The sequence below is a fragment of the Mercenaria mercenaria genome, chromosome 13, assembly GCF_021730395.1.
Source record: "Mercenaria mercenaria strain notata chromosome 13, MADL_Memer_1, whole genome shotgun sequence".
Classification (NCBI taxonomy): domain Eukaryota; kingdom Metazoa; phylum Mollusca; class Bivalvia; order Venerida; family Veneridae; genus Mercenaria; species Mercenaria mercenaria.
This window is the reverse complement of record NC_069373.1, coordinates 33095853-33119319: the sequence shown is the minus strand read 5'-3', so window position 1 is coordinate 33119319 and position 23467 is coordinate 33095853. Positions and strand designations below refer to the sequence as shown.

The following is a 23467-nucleotide window of genomic DNA, read 5'->3' as shown; positions in this document are numbered from 1 at the left end:
ATTCAACGTTTCATCATGTGACATTTTCAGCCTGCCGATTCCTGTTTCTATGATAGAAACCAGTTAAACTCCGGTTTAAGTACACTAAATTTTTAAGCAAAATCTGATATTCGTCTTCCAGCTCATAACAACAAAGATATTTTCTTTCATTAAACGGGATGCTCATTGTTTTCTTTTCCACCATCATATTCTACTTCTAATCGCTGTGGCGGCACTTAGTTTAGACAAAGCATACATAAACAATGGAACCCAAAGGAAGCTTATTTTAATAAAATAGTGATTATCGCAAGCTAGCTTTCCAGTCTTCGAAATATACATCGCGTACTCGGCGTTTAAATAAATTTAACAAAAACAAAATATAACCCAAATGTTATATGTTGACGATTACGTCGCTGTACTTACTTAGTGGGTTTTGTTTTTGTCGTTGTTTTCTTCACCTCCTCTGCAGGAGAACAGCTCATGAATTTAAATACACAGCAATGAATATTGACTAAACAGTTCACTATATACAGTCATATACTAATCAACTGGTATTTTGGAAGGACAAACAGTCAATGTTGTGCAATCAGCCACCTCTCAAAAAACACCATTCTGACATTGCTATAGGTCAGCCTGTAAGAAACCTATATTGAGATAAAAGAGCAAGGATACTTTAAAATGCAAGTCACCTTGGTTAAAAGGCCAGTTTTTTGTCTAATTCTTAGGTTACATTTGTAAAAAGTTTGACTATAATTATGCATATCAAAAATTAAACACATATATACTTAACTTAAAAAAAATAAAATTAATTAAAGTATAAAACTAAAAATATAAGACACTGTATATCAATATTTGTTCCAGATTACGTACTGTGTAGTAAGTTTGGCGTTGATAACGGAAAGAGGAATGGGCATAGCCATGCCTACATTAAGATGACGAAGCCTTGTACCTATAAGGAGTTACAAACTTACAATGACATATTAACAACACGAAACACAACATACAACAATCCTTAACAAATGCTTATACAGAAATAGTGGTATAAAACTTACTTATATACATACCAATAAAAATAACACAATAAAGTAGGTTTAAAATTAGAATAAATTAACTTTACATGCAAGTACAAAGCAGTATCCGGAATTTCGGTTTGAATAAAAGGCCTATACCCCCAGCCCCTATCATATGAAATAAATATAGCAAATAGTTATGCCTACAATATAATAAATCAATATTTAAAATAAGATCTAAAAACAAATGTTACACACGCGCTGAAAAAGGTAACCACAGGCAGATGTTTTAAGGATCAGAATGTTGTAACTCCATAAAGCTAAATATTGTCAAATTTTTATTATTCCATTTTTTTTTCATGGAATAAAAAGTCAAATAGGGAAGGACTCTACAACTAATAATTTAAAATTATAAAAAAACATATTCACTGAACTTCCATGGTAATCTTTTGCGGCGCTTATGCGCATGCGCAAAATCTACGCCACAGGATCAGGGGCAAAATAATATGACAAAAGAGAAATACCCATAGGTACTTAACATGTAATTTATACCCTTTAATAACTTTCGTCAAGAAAACATAGTTGGTTTCTAACGCCTTGGTTAAGCCGTGCTTAAAAACCAAATCTTGACTTTGCTGACCCATGCTGGTTTAACTGGATGCAATTCCGAGTCTGATTTATTAGATTATAAACTGTTTTTGTTCCACCGGTAATGGACTAATAAAATATCACTGTTTTTCGTCCGATATTTTTTTTGGTGGAAGGAAAGTTCTTGAAAGAAATGTGATTAGATATACATGTTTCGCTTCTTCGGAAGCCGTTCTCGCCATAATGTTACAATGGAAGTCTATTGGAAAACCATTGGTGTTCTTTAACTACATTATTGCCGTTTGATGAGTTATTTTAGCTCTATAAACCTAAACGCAATAACTAGTACTCCATCGTTCAAAATATTCAAATATCATATAAGATATCGGCATTAAAATTACACTTTTTGTAACAAGTTACCACTCACTGCTGAATGACAAATTAATCCCGCCGACTGACCAGTAACAACTGCCAAATGACAAGGTACTGATCGAGTGACAAACGACTTATACCTTCTGCAGAATGACAAGTTTCCGCTGCCAATGAAATGACAAATATACACTACAGAATGATAAGCAATACATCATTATGTATTTAGTGATCACGCAAGAATGGAATGTAGTCCAATGATAGTGTACACTGACGACCTCAGAATGACAAGTAAAAGTTATAATATGAAATACTGTTCTCTGATACTACATACGCGCATGCAGAGTAAAAAAGCTCCAATTGAATGAAAATTCGTTATGAAATATAATCAATGCTATGTTTTAACAGTGGTCGTCTTTTTCCAGTATAAAAAAGGAAGAGCTTGTTGCCACGTCATTAACGGCATATGCCAGATTTTCTGAGTCAGCCGACTCTGCCATAGGTTCTAGAACGAAATATATGTGTCCCGAATCCCTTCCATTGGAGCTACTTGTGTCTTTCATAGTGTTTTGAAACACTGGCGTCACTTTACTGGTCCCTGGCTCAAGTTTGAAATATACGTGACCTGGATCAAACGGGAGAGTATCTGATTTACTCTCAAATGGTTTTACAGGCAAGCGTTTGTCTGAACCGGGTTCGAGAATAAAATATTCATGATTTGAGACCCTTTTCTTCTGTTTGTTACCAGGATTTCCGGGTGAAAATGGCTCATAACTGTTTGTTGTTGATGCATTTTGTGTTTTACTTGTACTCGAACCTTCGGTTTTGATATCGGAATATCTGTGCGTTTTGCTATTACCCACAATGCACTTTTCGTATCGTTGCCCATCACTTGTGTCCGCACTTGCATCCGCTTTTGTTCGAGAAATTGCCTGCTTTGGAGTAGCAAATGTCCTTGTCTTTTTCTAAAGATGAAAATTATATAATTAAATTTGACCAATATTTTAATAGCATTTGCATGGTTTATTGTCTGTTTTATAACGGTTCAGAGTTCAGATGCGCAGGTCTTAACCTGCCTAACCATCTGAACAATGAACATCAGATTGAAACTTTAATCATATTTTATTAGCTGAATCAAACACACAAACAAAATAGAATAAACATGTAATTCATTTAAAAGAAGATCTTTTTTTAAAGCATACGTTTAAAGCATTGGAAGCTTAGTAGGTAATTAGTGTGCAAAAGTTATATAAAGTGAATAGAAGAAAACAAAGAATCCAGTAAAACACGAGAATAAACATTTGAGCCGCACCATGCGAAAACCAACATAATGCGTATGAGACTGGCATGGATCCATACCAGCCTGCGCGGATTTCAAAGCCTTTTTCAAATAAGAAACCGTTAGTGAACAGCATGGATCCTGACCAGGATGCGCAGGCTGGTCTGGATCCATGCTGCTCGCAAATTCACTATGTTGGTTTTCTCATGGTGTAGCTCATTTTATATTTTTGCAAGTTAGAACAAAATATCATGGAATGGTAAGTATTCTAAAACAGTAATTTTTTATTTTAATTTCCGTCAAACCAGAAGAAAGCTTTATTTATTTTATAGGGTAGGGCGACAATTAGGCCATTCAAAAAGATGAACCCGGACCCAATTTTTAACAAGGCAAGTTATATTCCTAAATGTTGGTAAAAGTCTGAAGTTTATCAGGTTGCCGGCATAAACTGGCATAAATGATGGCGATCTGAGAAATCAATCCAAGATGGCGTCCAGGATGGCCGCATCAAAGGTAATGATGACTACAATGTTTAAACACACCATCTGTTGAATATTTAACTACGATATGTCAGATTTTATGAGTATCATTTTAACATAAATTTCCTAAAAATATAAGACAAATTAAAGGTCAAATAATCATAAAACTCAAATATCGGATAGACAAGTTAAAGCATAGCAAAAGTTCCTTCTAGGGCACATCTATATAAATATAAAATGATCATCTTGTAAAATTTTGGTTGCAATGTCTGTTTTATACTGCCCAAAAATGTCAGGTAAGTATTTACGCTAGTTCTTTAACATAAATTGTTAAATCCAACAACAAATTAAATATGTTACCACTTTCAGTAGAGTAAATACGGCATTAAAACATTGACCCGGTCAATCCATTACGATTCGATGCGTGAATTTGTTGCGCATAATTAGAGGGTCGCAATGGGGTTTGTTTTCACATATTAACCATGCATTTGAAGGTAACGATAATATTTAGTTGTTTACATTTAATTTTTTCTGATATATGTCTATCTGGTCGACTGAATGTACATATGTTATGTTCTTCAAGAATGGAGGAAATAAAAGAATCAATCAATCATCCTCGGGTTTAGTAGTATGTAATCGGCATGGAACGCGTTCAGTCAGAGGGTCGCCTCAATTAGGAAAGAATAGTTTAGCGTCAGAGGTTATTTCTAAGGTCACAGAATTTAATTGGCCAGCTTGTAATTACAACAGCTTTCGATATCAGTAGCTCAGTCAAGAGTGACTTACCGATTTAAAATGTTCCTTCTCGAGAAAGAACAATAAAAAAATATATTTAGCATATGATTTCAAGACAATTTTCAGATTTCAAAAGTATTTATGCAAAATCATGTCCTTAAGTTTATTCTCGGTGAACAGTACTCATAGTACCGTGAATGCTACTCAATGAGCAGTACTAAAGTACCGTGAAAACTATTCAGGTAAGCAGTAATCACAGTACCGTGAATAACACTACGCAGTGAGCAGTACTCACGGTGCCGTGAACACTACGCAGTGAGCAGTACTCACGGTGCCGTGAACACTACGCAGTGAGCAGTACTCACGGTAATGTGAACACTACTCAGTGAGCAGTACTCACGGTGCTGTGAAACACTACGCAGTGAGTAGTACTCACGGTAAATTGATTGTGAACATACTCAATTGAGAGTATCCGATATGTAAACACTACTCATGAGTAGTACTCACGGTATGCTGAACACTACTCATGAGCAGTACTCAGTGCCTTTGAACACTACTAGTGACAGTACTCATGGTAATGTGAACACTATTCACCATTGTAAAAAAAAATGTTACCGTGCGACCACATACATGCATCACAGGATCGATGCCCCTTTCTCAAACGAAATAGGGGCGACAATTTTGTCAACCTACCATATCCCCTTTTCGGATAGGTAATCAGTCAACTATTAATCAAGACTTTTGAAGAAATAGTTTATATACGACATCTTTTTTACGTTTAAGCAGGGTAATAGTGTCAATTTGTTTTCGGTTTTGACATTTAAAACCGAATGTGCTTATATAATTTTTTGGAAAATATGACGATGTTTATTTTTTTTAGCTCCTGTAAAACTGATTTATTAGACTTTTAATTATTTCAGTGATATCGTCGAAACGTTTTCAAAACGTTTTATAATGTTATATCAAGGTGCATATATTTCAAGTTATGCAAAAATATGCTCTATTTTTGTATGCAAACTTTGCTTGAGGCAATATGCGGACAATACTTGAATAGCATTGAAAACCTGTCTATGGATAATACGACATTATCCGTGTGGACCTGCGATAACAAATAAAAATAAATGTACTAATATACAGAATTTAAAACAATTACAGTAAATGAACCAAATTTGTAAGTATTCTGGTGTTCTGACCTCATAAATGATAAAAAAAATCCCTATCCTTTGGGGACCACAAAACATAAAATAGAACTAGAAACTGACAACAACATTTGTTTTTCATACCTGCATAACTTGAGGAGGAAAATTAGACACATGTATCCATATGTATCAACTTCTTCAAGTACTTTTCTGATTACCTGCTTGCGCATATAAGCATATAAAGTCACATTAATATGAGTATATAAAGTCACATTAATATGAGCATATAAAGTCACATTAATATGAGTACCTTTTACAACAGTTCTACCGTAAGTCATCAAAAATGGTCATTCTTTGTATCAGATAATCCTTTTGTGCCATTCTTTGAGGATTTATAAGTTCTAATTTTCAAAACTACAAATGAGTGATGATGAATGGGTAAAATTTGTATTTTTAGCAGGAATTCGACCTTTTGACATTATTTTTTTTAACATTTAAATGTAACATTTTAAATCTTTTACAATTTATGAAAGGTGTGTTGCAATAATTCTACAAAACAATGCATGCCAGCAGTTTATTTCATCAAAATTAAATGAAGAAATCCTTATATTTTTTGCAAAAGCACCTTCTTTCAGTTAATCTTGGATTTCTCTGCTGGCTACCATTCGTGCCAATTTATGCCGGTGTAATGAAGTATTTCGACCCCCATAGAATAACGACCCCCGGTCATTATTCTATAGAAAATGTGACTCCTTTCCTGTAAAATATTGACTCCCCTTATAAAAAACTGACTCCCTTTGAAAACTCTATAGAATAACGACCCCTGGTCATTATTCTATAGAAAACTGACCCCTCCAAGTAAAATACTGACTCCCTAAAGATGACTCCCTTCGAATCTCATAGAATAACGACCCCGGTTATTATTCTATAGAAAAAGTGACTCCTTCCAACTAAAATACTCACTGCCGAAATTACTACATTCGAACTCTCATAAAATATCGATTCCCGAACATTATTCTATTTAAAAAAGTTTCTCTTTCCGTGTAAAACACCGGCTCCTAAAAAGACTTTCGACGATAATATCTATTTAAAAGTGATCCCGCCAAACCTAACGGACAATTTTACTAGATCTACAACTCTAATACCCTCCATTGCCAATAGTTAACATTTTGATTGTACTACTACTACTGTTGCCGCTACTTCTATTGCTATTACGACATGTACTTCTTCTTCTTCTACTACTACTACTTCTACTACTACTACTACAACTGCTACTACTGATACTACTATACCTGCTTCCACTAATACGTCTTGTACATCTACCTCTTCTTCTCCTGCTGCTGTTGTTACTGTCACTTATTCCTCTGCTGCTGCTGCTGCTGCTGCTGATGCTGCTGCTACTGCAACTGCTACTACCACTACTACTACTACTACTACTACTATCTATCTATTGTTGCCGCTACCGTACTTTACTGCCACTGCTAAGTATTGCAACTTCTATTAATACTAAGTTATATGCTAGCAGTTTCTTGTGCAGTTTTCTTCTGAAGAATTACTTCATACCGAAGTTTGCAGGGATTATTGACACTGGTGTGTTTTGTGAACGTATTGTGAATTGTTATTTTCCTGAAAAAAAAATGTATACACCAAGATACAGCGTCTAGAAATAGAATCCCTTTTCCCGTTGCGGAATGCTCTGATTTCTGTGTCAAGTGACGGTATCTGGGGCTAATGGTCAAATGGAAGGACGGACGGACGGACGGACAGACAAGGGCAAATCTATATGCCCCCCTCCCCTGAGTGGGGGGCATAAAGTGCAGCAATTAGGCCTTAGATACTCGAGTTATCACTAAATTTGACCAAATGACCGGGGGTCATTTTTTTATGGGAGTCAATATTCTTCGTGAGGTTCAGTTTACTTAACGTGGGTGACTCATAGTACTATGATCTGGAGGTCATAATACTATGACCGGGGGGTCACTTTTTCTATAGAATAATGACCGGGGGGTCATTATTCTATGGGGGTCAAAATACTTCATTACACCGGCACTTTCAGAATCTACAAAATTTTACGAACATTTCAGTATATAACATGCCTAGTTAAAATTTGGGTCGGGTTTACCCCTAGAAATAGTTGACTTTCTTGGCCGAAGTCACCCTACCAATATTTTTTTTGTATGCTCATTGAAATTAATCTGGATTAGTAAAATCATGCGTCAACTGATGTCATCGATGACGCCTCAATTAACGTGACCATGTTCTATAGTCGTTCCGTGCATCAACCGTTGTAACAACTACATTCTGTTATTCACATGTTTAATTAAGAAATAATTTATAGTAAAAGAGCGCTTTAACACTATTTATGCACGATGGTCGGTTATACGTCGGGCGTAATAATTTCACGTGGGCGCAGCCCGAGTGAAATTATTTGTTCGACGTATTACCGCCCGTGTGTATAAGTAGTGTTAAAACACGGTTTTGCTATTAATTATTTCAATTCTAATATACCTTTAATCGAAAACAGTAGATAAAATATAGTAGCGCTCTTTCTTTCTTGGTCGTAAAAAAAACCTCTGACGTCACCGCACGTTAACGTGACGTCATTCTAGCGTATGCGTGTTTTAATAGAGACAAGCATATTAGAATAATTATGCTACACGCTTACGCTAAAATGACGTCACGTTAAGGTGTCATGAGGTCAATGTTTTTGTTTCGACCAAGAAAGAGCGCTACTATATTTTATCTGACTGTTTTAGATTAAGCTCATATTAAAATCGAAATAATAGATAGCAAATTCGTGTTTTACCTAAATTAATACACAAAGTCGGTTATACCTCGCCAGAATAATTCACTCGGGCTTTGCCCTCGTGAAATCATTCCACGGACGTATAACCTCTTTCCGTGTATTAATAATATTAAAACACGGTTTTCAATACAATTCTTTAATAAAAACTAACAGAAATCTAAACTTGTTTTGCTCTAGGTGTAAATAATGGACATTGATATTTAGTTCTTTATTTGAATGGTATAGTCAATTACAAAATGACAAACACTTTTTCAAAACGGTGAAAATGTTAAGGGAAACATTATTTCAGTTGAGCAGTCCTTTTCAGTTTGAGCCTTAATAAATGGCAGAATGTAACTCATACCTCGTCTATTTCCATGTAGTGGTTTGTTCTTGCGTCTGTGCACTCGAGGTCCACAAAACCTGGAGCCTCCTCTCTCCCCAATATACTCTCCTGTGATCTCGGGCACCCGTGACATCTAAGTTTTCTACAAGAAGTAAACCATCATCCCAGTTAGTTTCTGAATGCGACGTCGTACTTTTTGACATTTGTAAATTTATCCGGCCATTGGTAAAAACTTCTACTACGTGATAGTCATTTTCTCTTTGTATGCAAAGACAAAAAAAAAATAGTGATGCTAGAAAATTTATCTTCTTATGTTTACAAATGTACTGTTTCTCGTGTTTATTACATTGTCCAAGTCGTTGTGGACAGTACTGTAATTAACTACATTGTATTATTATTATACGAGATTTATATCGCGCCCTTTTCATGATAAACACGTTCAAAGGTTCTTTACATATACTGCAGCCACACAGGGCGCGAAATCATCCTCTACTAGTACAGACACAGAGCGATCTGATCAGAGGGACAGAGTGAGATAAAGCCCCCAGAACAGACAGAGAGAACTTTTTTAGATACAGGCCTGTCCGGCTAACTTAGCCTAGCTCTTTGCGAATAGACAGTCTGGTTCTTTAACGTGCCCAGTGTATAACACCGATACACGTGAAGCCGTCTTTCCTGGGAAGAACCAGTACAGGCCTCTAGTTAGAAGGGAGACACTCAAGAGCATCTCAGAAATTTCCAGTGCCTGGACCGGGATTCGAACCCCGAATCTCTGGATTGACAGTCAAGCGTGTTACCACTAGACCATCGGCTAAACAACTACACAAATGTAATCACCTAGATAGATACCAATTGTAAGCTTACATGTATAGTTTTGGCAGTGTAATCAGCAAAAGCACGGCAGAAATAAATCCAAGCACGAACCCCGGCAAAGCCATCAGAGCTAAAAGTTCATCTGTAAAATAGATATATATGCATATAAGGCGGAAGTACACTTGTAAATACAATTGTAAACTGATACGCATGTTTGACAAATAAAATAATATACAATATAACGTTAACCCATTGAATAATGATCCTGGATTAGATCCAATGATCTGTTGTAGTGAAGTCGTAAAAAAATCATCTCCTTTATTTCATAATTTAATCTTTATGTCCCTTGATATTCTTTCTATGTTTCATTTTTTACCAAAATAATGTAGGGGGTGGGGGAACTTCCGTGGTCGAGTGTTTAAGGTCAATTGCCCCAGCCAGCAAACCAGAGCGACCCCAACCAGCAAACCCGTAGCTAGCCATCGTTGGGTAGATACGATAGATATCGATAAAAAGTTTCTTGTTGTCGACAAAAATCCCCAGTGGGTAGTTGGCGAAATTCCCCACGTGGAATGGATGGAACAACTTATTTACTGCCGAGCCCACGACAGGCGTCATATTTACCTTCCCAGCATCCAGTCTAGACCGATAATGCTGGAAACAGTACCAATTTAAGTATATCACCCAACACTGAACATCAGTCGGGATATCACCCGCGACCGGGAATCGAACTCAGTCCGCTGGCGTTGTAGTCCAACCTGCTAACCACTATGTCACTGACTCCGTTACGAAATCGTCTTGATAAGTAGCTCCAGCTATTTCAAACATTTAAAAAGTTCATTTGACATGTTTAAGGTGTCTCGGTGTTCGCAGTGTTATGCCGTCAAGCAATGATCTGTATAGATTTTTGGTTACAAGTCAGATCGATATTCCAGTGGAGTGTCGCTCACAAATCAGGCCACATATTGTAGCCAAGAATAACATGAAAATCTACTGTCACTCCACAGAAATACAGAGGTTACCACGTACACGTAACCACCATTTTACCAATAAAATGGTTATTGGAGGTAAAACAAAACACCTTTGTCGGATCTATCTGCCGATATTTCATCCACATATTGACCTCTATCATCTATTTATGGGGAATGCTCACTGGACGTTCAACTTTGTTTGTTCGAACTCTGTTCGGCTGTTAAGAGGCCAGGTAGCTGGATTGCAGAGAGTCGGCGGTCCTATCAAGGTACAAGCCTACGCATGGAATAATGCCCGCAGGAACACCTACTACTGAGGCCATCCTATGTTGGCTACACTATTGCCGTGTGATCAGCTGCACTATACCTGCTACATTTTCAATAAACACCATTCTTTTTGCAATGTTTAATGATATTTTTTACAATACAAAATTGTAGTTCTGAACAAATATTAGTGGTACTCACCGCCCATAATAACGAATTGGCAACGCACTCGGTATCACTATATATTCCACTTTTATTTTTCAAATATAAAACACTAACACATGTATATTCTATTTTGTCGTCTGCATACTTATAGTTTATACAAGGAAGTTAATGTAATGCGTGTTAAGATCAGTTGATTTTTAATGTATTTATTTACGTATCCGCTGATATTGTCCTTTCAAGAAAGGCGGAAATTATCTTATCGTTTTAGACTGCTTAAAGGCGGCCAATTCTAATTTAAGAATCTGACATTTTGAGAAACATATATAGGAATATTTCAACAATCTGAAACCTGATATCCTCGTTGAAAATCTAACTTGTAGCGCTAAGTGAATAATGAATATAATATTTACAATAAGGACAGGAAAATAATATCCATTGAAAATCCAACTTGTATAAAGCGCTAAGTAATGCAGATAATTTATTATAATATTATGCTAAAAATTTGCTTGACCAAAATCTGATTAACCACATTTAAATATGTACATTTACGGTAATAATGATATTGTAAACATTTACAAAGACCTTGAAAATAGTCACCAACTTGATAAAGAAACAAGAAATTGCATCTTGATTGCTAGATTTTATGCATTTATTGACTACATGATTTTATTTCTTTGAAAATCTTTGCAATCGTCATGATTCCACGTACGCCAAAGGCAGCAGGGCCTACTGGGGCTACATACAGGGACTTTGGAATCCTGTAATTGGAAAAACTGAAAATTACTGTCCTAGTTTTAAAATTCATGTTAGTCCCACATTCTAGATGTGCTATCATGTTTGGTTTAACACCAAATATTACGACAAACAGACTATAGGCACATTTGTGTCCACAACTTTTAAAACATTTACTATGTAGACATAAAAGTTTGCTTTAGTAATAAATTCTGCGGCCAAACAGTCAAGCTTTACGGCCGTCATGGACATTTTTTCCTGTATTGCACATTTTACAATTTCCGTAGACTCCACATAGCCTCGTCAAAAAAGTTTTTCCCATGTCTCAGTTTCTAATTGAACCTCTAGGAACATGCCCTTTGTTTGCTGATACTGATAAATCATTTAGAGTAACATGGTTAAAAGTTTTGAGAGAAACCTCTAGTCCGGATGACATTACTGTTTTAACTAATAGGTATTATCACAGATGGTTGGAACTGAACGTTTTATGAAGTCCGCAAAAGATTTTTTATTGAATTTTAATGCAATTTTATGACAAGCATTTGGTTATTAGGTTAAGAAATGTTATCTCTGAGCTCGAATACTTCTTTCTCTCATTTAATTTCAAATGTAGATCTTACGTAATCACCCTATCGTCGGCGTCCGCGTCACAGAAGATTAAAGTTTTAAATGTATGTAGGCCAAATGCTTTCAAACTTCACATATGTCTGTGGTATCATGAAATAACATCTCAAGACAAGTTACTTAACTCTAGCTTTTATTTTGTCAAAATTATGCCATTTTAACTTAGATTTCAGGTTAAAGATTTGCTTGTAAGCATGAGGAATTTTGTGAGACTTTTTTGCATGTGAGCGTGTTTCTCCGGAATTTTTCAGATTCTCCACACGTTTTTGACCTCATGAGTTGGCCTCATTGGACAAGTTACATGACTCTAAAAATTTGCATGTCAGCATAGAAACTACTAGTCCGATTGCTTTCAAACTTCACACATGTCTTTGCTATAATGAGATTACAAGCAAGTTACATAACTCTAGCTTTTATTTTATCAAAATTACGCCCCTTTATAAAATAGAAATTTGTGACAGTTTTGCATATGAACATGTTTCTCCGGAATTACTAGATCGAGTGTTTTCTGATTCTCCACACGTCTTTGACATTATGAGTTGACCTCATGGAACAAGTTACATGACTCTTAACTTTTATTTTGTCAAAGTTACGCCCATTTTATAAAAGTTTTGCATGCAAGCATGTTTCTCAGGAGAATTTCTCAGATGTTCTCCGATTCCCCACACGTCTTTGGCATCATTGGATGACCTGACTGGGCAAGAGTCATAACTGGCTTACATTTTACTAAAATTATGCCCTTTATACAATGTTGCCTTGAGGTCCATTGACCTATTGAGCCAAATAATCTACTGACCGCAGGCATGAAATATGGTATATTGACTCGGAAACATTAGATGTTATCTGTTGATCACAGGCAACAGTTCCATTAATTTGCACATCAGTAGACACAAACTTTCTTTAATTATTAAGCAGACACTATTTTCAGTCTAGAGATGAACTAGACATTGACCTTTGACCTACCCATCCATGAAATATTTAAGGTTATCAAATGACCTTTGCAACGGTAGACTGAACGGATCTTTAGTTACTGAGCAGAAACCATGTTTCTGTCTTGAGGTCACTGTGACCTTGACATTTGATCAACTGATCCCAAAGCAAAACGGACCACATATTGACCACATATTGTCATCCGATGACGTTTGGACCAGTGAGAGTCAAATTATTCTCTAGTTACAGGACACCAAATGGTTTACCGACGAAAGGACAGACAAACGGACGAAGAGCAAAACAAAATATTCCTCTTCTTCGAATCAAGACTATGGGAGCTCTTAAACTGGGACTGTGGCCATGACTGGTTTTTACCTCCCCTAGCAATACGAGGCTTAAATGAAATGGAAGTGATACTCTCGTCACGAGTTGGACTACTGTGGAGCTTAAAAATATAACAAGAACATCGCTGTTGACAGAAAAATACACCTGAAGCAATCGCCTCATCTAGTTTGAGGATCACAGATCAAACACTAAGGAGTTACTTAGCGGAAGCTAAATTGCAAACAGGCCGACAGAACATACGTCCATCTGAGTGACCATTACCTTTGTCCAAGAAACCAAACAATCAAGAGGAATCCATGGTGAACTTTCTTTTCATACTAACAATCGCTGGTACATTTGACTATTGACCTCTAAATCATAAGTAGTCGTTTATTGCCCACTGACAATGTACCTGACAGTCAAGTTTAGGAGTCGTAGGTAAAGTCGTTCAGGAAACATATTTTGTACTAACAGTTGTGACAGACCTTGAATCATATAATATCAAAATCATCAGGCGTCATCAACTCCACAGGAGCAACATGTCTGCCAACTTTGAGGATTGTAGAAAAAAACGTTCTCAAAATACCAGGTACACGGCAGAAACGATTTTAGACTAACCATTATTCTGATCTTTACCTTCAGTCCACCGGTGGGCCATTCACTACTAATTGGCAATGTACTCGACAAGTAAGAAGATCGTAGTTCTAGGGATTAGCAAGTTCATGAGCGAAAACAAAAACATTCACAATCACCGTAAACTTGACCTTAGACCCTCTGAACGTAATCATAATCAATAGAGCTCATCCACTATTCATGCGCTATATGCCACTAATTAAGTTCGAGGATCATAGGTAGAGACATTCTTAAGACTTATAGTAGAAATGTTGTTTTTTTGTACCAATAGTCACCGAGACCGTGACATTTGACCTAACAATCAATAGGGGTCACCAACTGCCCTTTAGCAATGTACACATCATGTCTAAGAAACATTTAAGTAAAAGCAATCTACATATACGGAAAAATTCTGCATTCCTTGTGGGGTTTCAAAGACAGGCACATGACTCGGAGAACTTGACTACAGAGACCCACATTACTAGCTGAACATCAGTGGGAGGAGAGGGAGTGGGAAGAGGAGAATATGTGTCACTGTATTAGTTACAGGTGAAGTTGATCTGGGAAAGAGATTTATTGAATATAGGAACAAAATAATTAAAAGTATTCTTAATTTATTTAATCATGAAATATAAATGTTCTAATTATAAATGAGAGTAAACTCAACTGTTAAATCAAAAACATATATGACTAGTAAAATGTTAAAATATAACATTACAACAAACAGTGATTTGTACACAGCTGTGGATTTCTCTGTGATTTCCTGAAACTGCTACCAGTATCTCCAACATAGCAAAAGTAATACATTTCTGGTCCTTAACCCTTAGCCTGCTGGCGGCAGATGATTCTGCCTTTGCGACCAGTGCAGACCAAGATCAGCCTGCACATCTGTGCAGTCTGATCATGGTCTGCACTGTCGCTATTCAGTCAGTAAATTTTCAGTGCAAACCCCTTTGAATAATAAATGGTATTGTCCAAATTGAAGGATGGACCAGTCCATTATAGAAATATAGCAGGGTAAGGATTAAGGATAAAAAAGTCCATTCAATGTTACCGTATTAATAACAGTTTTCATTACTGCTCATGAAACCAAAAATTGCTATTATTTTGCTAAGTTGTATTAAAGTGTAATAACATTTTGTACATGTTACATGTACATTGTACCTAATGAACATCAGCTTGGTTGTAATTAGTTATACACCCTTGAAATGCTTATTTTTTTTAAAAAAGTTTTCATGATGGGAAATCTGTTCTTAATCATCCACAATATCTGTCTCTTGACATTTTCCAAATTTGACAATTTTTCAGTGAGTTCAAAACATGAGTGTCTTTACCAATAAAATTTTGTAAAGTAAGTGACAAGAAGATACAGGGGCAGAAGACCAATCACTTCTCAGTATTTAGTGTCCAAATTTGTGTAATGATCACATGACCTCTGGACAATGAGCCTAAAGCTCTCAGCTATGTTCTAAACTTAGATAACCAAATACCTATTGACTTACTGATTATTTTGTCTTATAAATACTGAGAATCTATTAAAAGTATTCCCTTCTCTGAACATAAAATACTTTTTTATTTGTTATCATATAAAAAAAATAAAATAGTTTTGTTCAGAATAGCAAGTTTTATAGTTGTATTTCAATGGAACAAAGTATATGTCCATTGTAGAACTTTACCAGCAGGGATGGAGAATTGTAACGTTATCTTTTATAATGCCTTCTAAGACTTTAAATGTGTTCTTTTTTTCTATTTTACTATGTCCTAAAACACTGACTTTAAAATTTGATCTTAAAATCAGGAAATCTGAGGATCATCACCACCATTTCTGTGTCCCTTTACATTTATATGATGAACAGGGCTTAATTGTTCTTATTCTACATCTTTCTACATCTTATATCTGGGACACAGAAGACAGTAAGATATATATATAAGTGTATATGTAGAACTGTTTCTGGGGGAAATAATCTCTTCCTACAAAACAAAACATCTTCAAAGTTCAAAACAATAAATTCTTAAGATTCATTAACAAAATCAAATATTTGAACATTAACTCTATACATGAAGACATTAATCAACGAAGCTTTAAAAATGGAATGTTATAAAAAAATAAAATAAACTTATATAAAAAGCACATACACTAAATCAATACACAATATCAAAGATAAACTGTGAAAATACACAAGCATCACTGTATAGAGCGGTACACATTATTTGGTATGAAGCATATTTTATATGTAAGAATATGGAAATATTGCACATTAGTCAAAAACAGGACATTAAATTGAAATTCCAGACATACAGAACAATAAGCGAATGATTGGACACTGACATTATTTTACGATGTATCATACTTGTGAACCGTCATGTAAAAAGGGACCTCACATCACTTTACAATGTATCATACTTGTGAACTGTCATGTTAAAAGGGACCTCACGTATCTTTACAATGTATCATACTGGTGAACTGTCATGTTAAAAGGGACCTCACATCACTTTACAATGTATCATACTTGAGAACTGTCATATCAAAAGGGACCTAAGATCCCTTTACAATGCATTATACATGTGAATTGTCACATTAAAAGAAACCCGACAATACTACAATGTCTCATACTTCTGAATTTTTCATATTTAAAGGACTGCATGGTATATTTGCAGAAAAATCAGGATCTTAGAAAATTAGAAAGAAAAAAAAAAACCAAAAAATTACCATCATTTTGCTCCAAGGTTTCATGTTGCTATAATGGTCATATTTAATTGAAAGCATTTACTTTCCATACAACGTAAGGACACTCATATCAGCTCCATTTTTTCCTTATGGCAAAAAAAAAAATACACGTGTATCTAGCAGGCATTTTTCAATATCTCAGTTGAGCTACTGCCCAAAATTTACACATGTATACTGTTGACAGCATCAGTTTCTATTTGCAAGTAATGTCAATATTACATCAGGCAATTTGAATGAGTGTTGTCATGGCAAAAAAAACATCTTGCATACTGACAAGTGGTTGATGAACTGGGATGAAGATACACAATAACGCACTTCTCTGTGTATCTTTTTCTGGAGTTCTTCAATTTTGTACTTGAAAATGATGTCCATATTCAGCAGAAACTCAGTCTTTTGAAATAAAAGAGATAGAATGTTTTACTTCAAGATAATTAGACTTAAAAATATTTAGTGGTGTTTTCACAAAATGCTGTTTGAAAGTACCTGAACATTAATTTGAGACAGCTGGACTTGTGAGATTTGCAAATTTGAGATGCCCAGTGTCAACTGTATTCATGATGATATCCATTTCATCAAAGACAAATGATCGTACTTCACAAATAAGCAAAAACAACTAAATATATAGTTCACATGATGGCCTAAAAATCAGTTAAAATGCCAAAGTTGCACTTTTTTCAAGAGATAATTCACAAAACAAACATTAGGTCATGTATATGACACCATATATCATTTTTTGCATTGAACTGAGGCTGAGATTGTTTTAAATGGTCACATGCGCTCTCTACATATAGTGTAACACATTACTTTGACAGTGATAAACCATTACAAAGAGAAACAACTTTCTAGGCACAGTCAAGAATACCACAATGAATACCCTATCAGAGATTTACCCCTTAAAGTGAAAAAGGATAAACGGCAACTTCCTACCTTTTTAAATAAACAACATACATATACCACTTTTTTAATCACAACAGAACATCAGGAACAGTTTGCAACATATTAGAGGAAAACATGAAATTCAAAGGGCAGTTCATGGATTTGCCAATCCTATTCTGTTGTTCATTTCACATGAACACCGAAAAAAAAGTTTAATTTCTTATATTTACATTGTATTTACTTTCCATTTGTAAACAAGATCATATAAAAAAACTGCATATATTTTGACGCATTTAACATTAAAACCAGCTTCCTGGCCATTCTGTTCACCCGACAGAACAGCTGCAAATCATTTAACGAACGTTCTCCCCGACTATACGCGGACATCGTCAAAACAGCGGCCCGTTATCACTAAGCAGCGCTGACACAACTTTTGCACCTTTCCTTTTATTGTGTACATACGAAATAAACGTCATAATTTTCAACGGAAAGAATATGGTGAATGTAAATATAAATAAATAACCCACTGAATTATTAAATTTTGTCTGAATCAATCCCCTGTGCCTCAAAGTTGCACTATAAAAAATCTTTCAGAAAACTGATTTTCCTTCAATGCTAACTTTGAATTTTTGTTTACATTTGTTTAGGCAACCACTGCTGGAAACCACTAACAACTGTATATGGACAAGGGTATGTACAAGAAATGGTAGCATACATGCATTCTAATCTATTAGACAAACTACAGAAAAGCATGTTAATACAAAACCAAAGTTAATCTTAATATTTATGGCAAATTTTAATTTCCTCACTACTGCATTGGTGGTTTTCTGTTTCGGCTCTTTCTTACTTTCAAGAAAAAGAAATTCTAAAAGACGACTGAACCTGGGTATTTTTAATCACCAAATTATCAGGCACCTTAACTGGGCAATTATGGTAAATTGCATAATAAAAATATCATTAAGCTGTATAAATATGACTTGTTAAAGCTATGACCATTCATTTATATAAAACAGTTGTGCTAAATAGATGAGATAACAATGTAAACTATTAATCTATTGGGAGGTCTAATATTGCTTCGCTAAATTAGTCATGCTGTTAAATCAGTCTGAACATTATTGTCCCATAGTCCATCACTCCTATTGTTCAAGACCAGAATGTTAAGTAGGTACTCAAACAACTGAACAAGTTTCCCACTTCTTGTCTATCTGTTAACATATTATTCACATGGGCATAATATTTTTCAAGTAAAATCTAAACTGTTATGATATATTCTTAAACACTTGTCTTTAATTGTCTTTTCTAGACTTTAACCCCTACCCTGCTAAATTTCTATAATGAACTTGTCCATCTTTCAGTTTGGTCCGTGCCATTAACTGTTAAAAGGAGTGCTTACCAAAAAGATACTGACTGTATGGCGAACAGTGCAGATCTTGATCAGACTGCACAGATGTGCAGGCTGATCATGATCTACACTGGTTGCAAAGGCATAATCAATAGTGTCTAGCATCATAAGGGTTAAAATTTCATGAAAAGTAAAATAACTATTAAACGTTTTAACATACAAATCTGCAAACCCAATATTTTATCTAACAATTTGTTAAGAAGTTGAAATTCTGTATAAAATATAAAATTAATATTTGGATTTGTTAGTGACAATCCACAGAAACATGTGGGGTCAGCATGATTGGTGGAAGGGTGGTGGGAGTGGGGGTAAGGCCACTTATTTTTAGCCTAAACTGACCTGAAAATCTACAATATAATTGGATACCATGTGACCACCTTTTAACCAATTAAAATACCAGAATATTGTGGCAGGTATAACAGTAACTACCAGTTTCCTTTAATTATTTTACCAAACTGATTTTTTTTATGGTGAGAGTGAATATTTATGAAAGGCTTAACACTTAACCTGTGAATAGAAAAGTCATTGGGTTTCAGAATTGTAACATTTTGTTATTAATAAAAGGTTATTTTTGACATTTTTCAACTTAGCATATATGATATCACAACAACAATTAATATACCATATACAAGTTAAACCAAGTGTAGGACACATAGGATTTGTAACAGACACAGCAGATGATAAAATATACAATGAGTAAGCAAAGTAAACAAAACTTAACATTCAACAATAGACCTGATTCAAATTTCATGCATAATACATCAGCACTATATAACTTCCCCTCATTCACATATACTGTATTTCATCTTTCAAAAATGATCAGTCTCTCAGTGAACAATCTTTCAATAAATGAATATCAGGAAGTAAATGTTGATCAAAGGATAACTTGAAACACAAATATTCAGCATTAATGCTAGCAATTAATTTGAAAAAGTATTTTTAATTCTTTGCATTTCCAAATATATCTTGAAATACACAATGATGCATACTTCAGTGTAAAATACAATGATCTAGATTTCAATATGAAGTTTACTTCAACGTAAAATACAATGAACTTGCAAACGAAGTGATGTTCAATGTAAAATAAAATGAAGTTATTTTCAATATGAAGTAAACTTCAATGTAAAATACAAGAATGTAAATTTTAATACGAGTCAATGTAAAATACACTGAAGTAAATTCTAGTGTAAAGTACAGTGAAGCCGGCTGCATCACTTTTATTATTTTATTTTTTTTTATATTTAGCCAAACAATGTCATACACAATATTTTAAATGCTATAACAAAAGGTGTTCAACAGCAAGATATTGGCAATAATCTTTAAAAGTTTTCTTGCTCAAAATCATAAAAAGGGTTTAAATACATGTTTATATCTGCAATCAACTGTTACAGACTTTTACTTTCATACTAACATTTATCCTGTTTCATCATATACCAACTTTAATACTAACATGTATCCTGTTATTCATACTAACATATGTCCTGTTACATAATGTACCACAACAAGTATGACACTGAAAACAATTTGCAAGCACATGGAATTCAACAGTAATGTAAGTCTATAAATAGAAATGGTTGTCATGGAAATGGTTGTCTCTATGGAAATATGACATTTGGTCATGTTAATTGCACATTATGCGTTCATATCAACGTTCACAACAACTATATCCAGGAATGCTGCACATTTGCTTTCATAAAGCACATCAAAATTTTCTTATTCCACTCAACTTGAAGTTACAACACGTGTATACACAGAATAACGAAGTCCAGGTCAAGTTTAAGTTCCTTTCATTACATTTACTTAAGCGCACTGGAGCAAACAGAAATGGCATAAAGTTCACAGAGTTTATTCCCACACTGAACCATCCTTAGCACAGTTACTTATAACCAGTCTGAGGATGTTTGTGAAAACTTTCCATTACCACTTGTGAAGTCTTTGTTATGTGAAAGAAAGAAAAAGTAACACCCTTTTACAAAGTCAGCAGTCCATGAACTGAAGAAAACTTCAATAATGAGTAATCCTCTCAAAGCATTTGTTGCTAGGCAACAGCTGACTTAATTCTGTGTATCCATGGTAACTTCTGCAACATTCCTGATGTTCATTGTCAGACAAAAGTGGACATTGCTGACTGCTGGTTCCCCTTCTCATCTGGTTTTTGGGAACCATACTGACCTGAAATTACAAATGCACATTTTACAAAATTTGTAATGTGAATAAAAAACTTTCATAATGAAAAATGAACTTTTATAAAAATTACTTCATGGTAAAACCAACCATGACAAGTGGTCATACTGGTGATTTTCTCATATCAGCATGGCTTAATGGTCAAATAAACATGCTACATCTATCTGACAGCACATTTTCAATGTATAAGTACTGTATAGAAGGTACTGACACTGGTACTATGAAACTCTCACCCTGCTAAATTTCTATAATGAACTTGTCCATCTTTCAATTTGGACAGTACCATTAACTGTTAAAAGGGGTGCTTACCAAAATGATTCTGACTGAATGGCGAACAGTGCAGATCATGATCAGACTGCACAGATGTGAAGGCTGATCATGATCTACACTGGTCGCAATGGCAGAATCAATCGTGTCCAGCTAGGTAAGGGTTAATAATGAAACTTGCTATCCAATTCAATCTCTCAACCTTTTAAAAGTGTTAAAAACATATCTGTTATGTTATTATGTTGCATAACTAATATTTGTCATGTTACATAATTATTTTGCAGTCTCTCTCTCAATCACAGATGTTACTTGTATTTGGAATGAAGTAAGCATCTATTGATACAATGTATATTTACTGCCATCTTGCTTACACATTTTGCACATTTACACTGCATATCTTTTGTGATTCTGTTATATTGTTGCACGTACATGTGTCAGAATTGGCTAAATAAATCATAATGAACATAAATATGCATGATCTGTAGCAGATTAGTTTAAAATTAAACCAAAACATGCACCCTCCTGGGATAATTACTGATTTTTCCAAAAGCCATTTGACTGTTAATGGTAAGTAGGGAGTTGAACATAACAAATTCCTATATTTCCTACCTATAAATGATCCATCTTCATTAAATTTACTTGGATCAACATCACCATATTCTGCCATACTGTCTGTCTCACTTCCACCCAGAATTTTGTGATCATCATTGTCAAAGGAATCTGGACTTCCTGCAGCTAGAGGGTCTGTTTCACCACTGTTAAAAACAAAACCAATGTTGTAAATGTACAGTATAAACTCTGCTAGTAAAAGTATCTCCATGCAAAAGCAGTGTTCCTTTTCTACTAGACCAGTTTTTTAGTTAATAAAAAATGACCCCTGAATGCAATAACCTCTCCCTCTCTACACCATGTCCCCTCAAAAGCTTTCACCTCTCTACAAAATGTCTCCTCAAAAGCAGTCACCCCTCTACAACATGTCCTCTAAAGAGCAACATGATCCTCTCAACAGCAGTCACCCCTCTACAACATGACTCTCTCAAGAGCAGTCACCTCTCTACAACATGACTCTCTCAAGAGCAGTCACCCCTGTACAACATTACTCTCAACAGCAGTCACCTCTCTACAACAAGACTCTCAACAGCAGTCATCCCTCTACAACGTAACCCTCTCAACAGCAGTCACCCCTGAGGCCTCTACATGACTCAACAGCAGTCACCTCTCTAGAACATAACTCTCTCAACAGCAGTCACCTCTCTATAACAGAATTCTCTCAACAGCAGTCACCTCTCTACAACATGATTCTCAACAGCAGTAATCTCTTTACAACATGATTCTCATAACAGCAGTCACCTCTTTAAATCATGACTCTCTCAACAGCAGTCATCACGCTACAACAGCAGTCACCTCTCTACAACATGACTCTTTCAACAGCAGTCACCTCTCTACAACATGACTCTCCAACATCAATCATCCCTCTACAACATGACTCAACAGTAGACACCTCTATACAACCTGACTCTCTCAACAGCAGTCACCCCTCTACAATATGACTCTCAACAGCAGTCACTATTATACAACATGACTGTATCAACAGCAGTCACCCCTCTACAACATGACTCTCTCAACAGCAGTCACCCCTCTACAACATGACCCTGTCACAAACAATACCCTCTCTACAACATGACTCTCTCAACAGCAGTCACCCCTCTTCAACATGGCCCTGTCATGAGCAATACCCTCTCTTCAACATGACTCTCTTAACAGCAGTAACCCCTCTACAACATGACCCTGTCACGAGCAATACCCTCTCTTCAACATTACTCTCTTAACAGCAGTCACCCCTCTACAACATGACCCTGTCAAGAG

General features: G+C 35.3%; 2 protein-coding genes across 10 annotated transcripts in view; both read right to left on the bottom strand.

The window, feature by feature from the left end:
* Positions 1-246: 246 nt before the first annotated feature.
* On the bottom strand, positions 247-11253 carry LOC123528940 (uncharacterized). Of its 2 annotated transcripts, none has more exons than XM_045309023.2 (4): positions 10959-11253; positions 9574-9664; positions 8728-8851; positions 247-2911 (listed from the first exon to the last, which is right to left on the bottom strand). In XM_045309023.2, exons 1-4 carry the CDS (start codon positions 10963-10965, stop codon positions 2348-2350), a joined length of 786 nt encoding a protein of 261 aa, XP_045164958.2. In that variant the 5' UTR covers positions 10966-11253; the 3' UTR covers positions 247-2347. The 2 variants fall into 2 exon arrangements, with proteins under 2 accessions (XP_045164958.2, XP_053377459.1); XM_053521484.1 differs by lacking the exon at positions 10959-11253 and adding an exon at positions 10147-10347.
* A 3487-nt stretch (positions 11254-14740) lies between these two features.
* Positions 14741-23467, bottom strand: part of LOC123528941 (neuroglian-like) — a 113871-nt gene continuing 105144 nt past the window's right edge. For all 8 annotated transcript variants that reach the window (XM_053521478.1, XM_053521477.1, XM_053521479.1 and 5 more), the window contains 2 exons: positions 22211-22356; positions 14741-21322 (listed from right to left, as the gene is read on the bottom strand). In XM_053521478.1, coding sequence (XP_053377453.1) covers positions 21255-21322; positions 22211-22356 — 214 coding nt within the window. In that variant the 3' untranslated portion in view covers positions 14741-21254. The remainder of the gene's footprint in view (positions 21323-22210; positions 22357-23467) is intronic.